The sequence below is a fragment of the Montipora capricornis genome, chromosome 10 (assembly GCF_036669925.1).
Source record: "Montipora capricornis isolate CH-2021 chromosome 10, ASM3666992v2, whole genome shotgun sequence".
In the NCBI taxonomy this organism is placed as follows: Eukaryota; Metazoa; Cnidaria; class Anthozoa; order Scleractinia; family Acroporidae; genus Montipora; species Montipora capricornis.
In genome coordinates this window covers 69,275,576-69,280,575 of record NC_090892.1, presented here as the reverse complement: position 1 = coordinate 69,280,575, position 5,000 = coordinate 69,275,576, and the positions used below count along the sequence as shown (strand labels likewise).

Below are 5,000 nucleotides of genomic sequence, written 5' to 3'. Positions count from 1 at the left end.
CATTAGCCTCCGCTAGTGTTGTCCTTTGGCCTTTTTGTAATATGACGAATATGCTCCTCGAGCATTCCTACTCGTTCCGCAACGGCAATGGAGTGTTTACAAACACTGTCATACTTGAAGCTGTGGCAACGGCACTTGATATGATCTTTGTTGACCGTACATTCCACCTTCCCGTTTTTGGCGTCCCTAGATGCCACCTCAAAGGTATTAGTCGGCTTGTATGCATCAAGCGTTGCCTTCTGTTGTATTGCTGCCGGTAAATTTAAAAGTGCGACGGCCCCTTCGATGACAGCGGTAATGATATCTTCTGGACAGATGTTCTTTTCTCTCAGGACCTTGGCTGCGTCAAAGGAGAGTTCTTGAAATTCTCGATTCGAACATGTGCTGGTTTTATCTGCTGTCCCGACTGATACACGTTTGCCTTTCAACATATCCTCCACTGACATGGCATTCACTTTCTTCACGTACTCATCCCTTTGTATCTCAGTCCAGTCAAACCAAGTTTCCACTGGCACCAGAAGATGAGCTGCAACATTTGCCAGCTGGTACTTTTCACTTAGCCCGCACAGAGCCAATTTGAACTCTTCTTGCTCACCTTGGTGTATTTCTTCAAAAACATGTCTTGTGAATTCTAGTTTCGAAAGGTTTCCGTTCTGCTTTCTGCCATTGGCTCTCAGATACTCTACCTTGGTTTGAGACATCACGTGGTTCATAGCCTCAGAGGAGTTGGTATATGGCCGAATTGGCTTTCCGTGGGCATCATTTGGCAAACCAGCTTGTCTGCGATACTTCAATGCCATCTTCTTCCCGATCAGTTCACGCTTGTCCTCCAGGTATTTTGAAAACTGAGGCTTATAGGTATTATTTTTCTGAAGCAGTTCCACTTCTTTCTCGTCAAAATCATCTCGAAGGGATTGCAATTTCTGCTTAACTTCTTTTTTGTCTTCGGCGTCAACAATTCCCTCTTCCTTTCCTTGAACCCCAAACACCCTATCAAGAAAAAACTTTTGCGACTTCTTCTCCCGTATTCCAATCTTGTACAGTTCTGCCTTGCAGTTGCCCTCGAAGTGCTTCACACAACGGAGAGATGTTGCTTTCGGTAAGTCACTCTTACATGCCATTTCAAGGGCGGTTTCGCCGTCCGTTATGTACCCTCTGCACTTTTCCAGACCTTTACAAGCAGCAACACATGTCGAAGATAGGACTTTGTAAGTTTGGAAGTCTTTCCGGTGATGGATCATCGTGGGCCCAAGAAAAATCGGATTATTGCCAGTTCTCTTTGAAGTTAGGAAGAGGTGCCTGTATACCACCGGGGTAACCTCAAACTGGCCCATATCAAATGTTGGATCGATAGATATGGGATGGCTTAGCTGCTCACAGGAAGTGAATTTTCCAACGTCAACACACATTACGTCAGTTCCTAGAACCCAAAGGTCTGCGGGCATATCTTGATGACGCAAAATTATTTTTTCATCTTTCTTCCTTGCATATACAAGCAGTTCTTCAACTGGATCATCACTTCTTTTGGCTTGAACTTTGATATCCGACACCTGTTTAAGTGAGCGTGGAAGAGATCCCGGTGTTCTTGCTCTCGATGGTCCTCCAACTTCCTTCTTTACATCATTGTAAACATGTGCTGCGGTATCTTCCTTGACCTTTTGCTTTATTGCATCGAGCGTAGATCTTGCTGTCGGATAGAAAGGTTTGTTTGCACTGTTTCGGCTGTTTCCATGAGAAGTTATCTTAAACTCAACTTTCTCTTCCCCAGACGTAATGTGGTACTGGAGTAACACCGTTTCGTTGACAACACACGCGTTTGCATCTTTTAATAAGAACAAGGATCTTACAAGCGCAGGACATGCCTTGTTGCTCTTAGAATTGATGTGTAGATGGTACTGGTTCTCACCACTCAGTTTGAGGGCTTTTTTCTCGACAACACTAATGTGCAGTCCACCACTGAGCTTCTCACACTCCACTGTCCAAATTGCACACCGCAAAGCTTTAGTGTAAGCACCGTTCATATCATCTTTTATATCTTGCCAGTCCTTATAACAACACGTGCTTACCAGGAATGAAGCGTTTTGACGTACTCGCAATGGGTGACGCTGACAAGTTGCATTTTGAAATTTTCCTTCGAAGAGAATTTTTGTTGCCTCAGTTGGAGTATACCGTGACTTTCTTCCAGACTCATAGATTGGCACTTCTGCATCGTCATTCCAGTGCAATGCAACCTACAGGAGAAACAATAGAAGGCGTCATTCTCAGAATGATTATGCAATCTTAATCAAAATAAACAGACACCAGAGTTTATCTGATAATCACTTAATAAATCTACATACCTTGGCATTGCATTCTGGCGGTTTACCACATGCAGCTGGCTCAGCACGTTCATTTGTTCTGCCTTGCCAACGTGGCCGGCTGCAAAAAATAAACATAAGACTTTCACTACGTCTCTCCCAATGCCTAAGCCTATGCCTGTACATGAGCCTGTACCTGAGAAAATGACCTTCATTATGACTAGCATTATTGCATTCACTACTAAGGCACTCAAGTTCTTCACACTATATTAACAATTATCCTCAGGGCAACAATCTACCTAAATTCTGTACCCGATGTGACGATGGAAGTACAAGGTGCACAGCGACATGCACACTCCTGTTTAGAATGATAACAGCCTTATGGATACGAAAAGAGAACAATAACATTAATTAAGACAAAAAAAAAGCAAACAATGTTGGGAAGCGGTTATGTAAGACAAAATGGACAAGATACTGTGTTTTCATAGTAAAATGTACTTTTCATTCCTCTATTGATTTGCGACTAATCATGCGAGACTGAGGACGCTTACCATTTTTCAGAACTGTCCGGCCGATCCGGTATTTTTGAATGTAAAATGGGCCTTTTATATGAGATTTGTTTTCACAATTTCACTACTGCAGTGTATAAAGCGTATATATTTACTGATTTAACAGGGCAAATCTGACTAACATTAGAATACTGTTATCGAATGTACCGGTCTGGCCGGCCAGTTCTGACAAATAGAAAGCGCCCTAAGTCAATGAAACAAATTAAAGTCTAAAAGAAACAAATAGTGCATATATTTTACTTTGTTAGTACCTTGATTCCGTATCGTTGTTGCGCCCGTCATCATTTGTTGTTTTATCCTTCAGGTCCTAGACAGACATATGTAACGGTGTAAATTGGGGAAATAAACAAAATACGGACAACCATAACGGCTTTTCACATCTATCATTACTCATTATTTCAAGCACTTTTGAGCTGCGCTGACCTATAAACAATTTGCACATTTTCCTAAAATTGAGAACAAAGTATCTCTTTACTCTCTACAGAGTTTGGTTGGGCTGTTAAAATAGCAAAAATGAAACCCAGTAAATATTGTAACCTGCAGTAGTTCCATTCCTTAATAGGAGTAGCTTCGTATAGATTCCACTTGATTTGGGTTTCAATGCTACATAACTGTAAAATGATCATTTAAATTACCTCTTCCTCCGTCTCTACGGCTTGCGGTTCGTTTGGCATGATTCGTGAGGGCTCATCTTCCAGAATCTGCACATCTTCCTACAAATGCAGTAAAAACTGTGACCTGCATAGTTCCATTCCTTAATGTATGAGAGTACTTTGGTATAGATTGCACTTTATTTCTTTCACTACTATATAACTGTAAAATAATCATCAAAATTACCTCATCTTCCTCCTCTACTGCTTTCGGTTTGTTTGCCAGGAATCGTAAGGGCTCATCTTTCAGAATTTGCACCTCTTCCTACAAACGATTCAAATTCTTTTTATCATTATCGGACGTTTGTTTTGTACCGTGGATACGAATAGATTGAGCCAGCATCCTTTGTTGGACACTACAATCACTTGAATGTATGATGCGAATTATATAAAACAAATCATATATGAACTGCGGATGAAGATGTAATTTACAGCTTCGTCCGCAATTCATATTTGATTTATTTCATCTAATTTACATCATTTCACTCCTCTTACGGGAAAGTAAGAACTTACAGTTGACCTTGCTCCCAATGTGTGGCATAGCTTAGTTGGTATAGCATCGCACCGGTATTGCGGGGGTCTCGGGTTTGAATCCCTTTGAAGCTTGAATGTTTTCAGGATTCTTTAATTAGAAATAAACCCAGGAGGATTATTTCTTACATACAATCGTGTGGGGCTTGTGAAGATCAAGGATCTGCGCTTCAAATATATGTGTTTTTTTTTATATTTGAGTTGCAAAAAATCGTTTTCTAAACGGCCTATGTTATTCTAAAAGACAGGTGCTATTACGTACGTCTTCTTGTCTTCTTGTCTTCTTACTAACTCTGAGATAAGAATCATTCTCGGAGTCTTTGTGTCGCCTTTTTGAAGTGACAGAAGGAACTCTGTAACAAAACAACTCAAAGTAAATCTAGTTTTAGAGAACAAAATAAAATACATTCTGATTTTGTTATGCAGTAATGGTTAAATGCCACAGAAGGCGGCAATACCCGATTCCCTGTAGGAAACTTGCGAGCAGGGAATCATGGTAGTTGTATTCATCACGCACACGACATCTCCGAGATTTGGCGCGTGAAGATGAATACAACTACCATGATTCCCTTCGCGGAAGTCTCATAGAGGGAATCGGGTATTGTTAATCTAAAACATGTATCTCCTGCATTATCAAATGAGCCCACAGATAAATAAATCTATAAGGGCCGAAAGATTGGGAGAAGTAGCAGGCCAATTCGGTAAAATGACATAATTATTACTGTAAACATAAAATTGAGCACCGTATTTCCTCGAATGAAAGTCGTTTATCGATTAATCGTTCGCACCCTCAAAAAATCACCCTTTTGGTGAAAGTCCGTACACCAAAACATGATATAGCAAGACTAGTTATTCAACGGTTACATGGAATAGTACAAACGTATAGAAATGGCATGAACTCTTGTTCTTTGCCTGCGGTAGAAAAAAAGAAAAAAATAAACGAAACGAAAAGA

General features: G+C 40.6%; 2 protein-coding genes across 3 annotated transcripts in view; both read right to left on the bottom strand.

The window, feature by feature from the left end:
* The window catches only part of LOC138018527 (uncharacterized), a 93,905-nt gene that overhangs the window by 4,478 nt on the left and 84,427 nt on the right, over positions 1 to 5,000 (bottom strand). The gene's annotated exons all lie outside the window — the stretch shown is intronic.
* The window catches only part of LOC138021364 (uncharacterized), a 12,606-nt gene that overhangs the window by 1,641 nt on the left and 5,965 nt on the right, over positions 1 to 5,000 (bottom strand). The window contains exons 3-8 of the mRNA XM_068868229.1: positions 4,310 to 4,400; positions 3,704 to 3,781; positions 3,502 to 3,579; positions 3,118 to 3,173; positions 2,340 to 2,418; positions 1 to 2,231 (exon numbers count right to left, since the gene is read on the bottom strand). The exon at positions 1 to 2,231 is cut by the window's left edge and continues 1,641 nt beyond it. Of these exons, the coding sequence (XP_068724330.1) occupies positions 3 to 2,231; positions 2,340 to 2,418; positions 3,118 to 3,173; positions 3,502 to 3,579; positions 3,704 to 3,781; positions 4,310 to 4,400 (2,611 nt within the window). The 3' untranslated portion in view covers positions 1 to 2. The remainder of the gene's footprint in view (positions 2,232 to 2,339; positions 2,419 to 3,117; positions 3,174 to 3,501; positions 3,580 to 3,703; positions 3,782 to 4,309; positions 4,401 to 5,000) is intronic.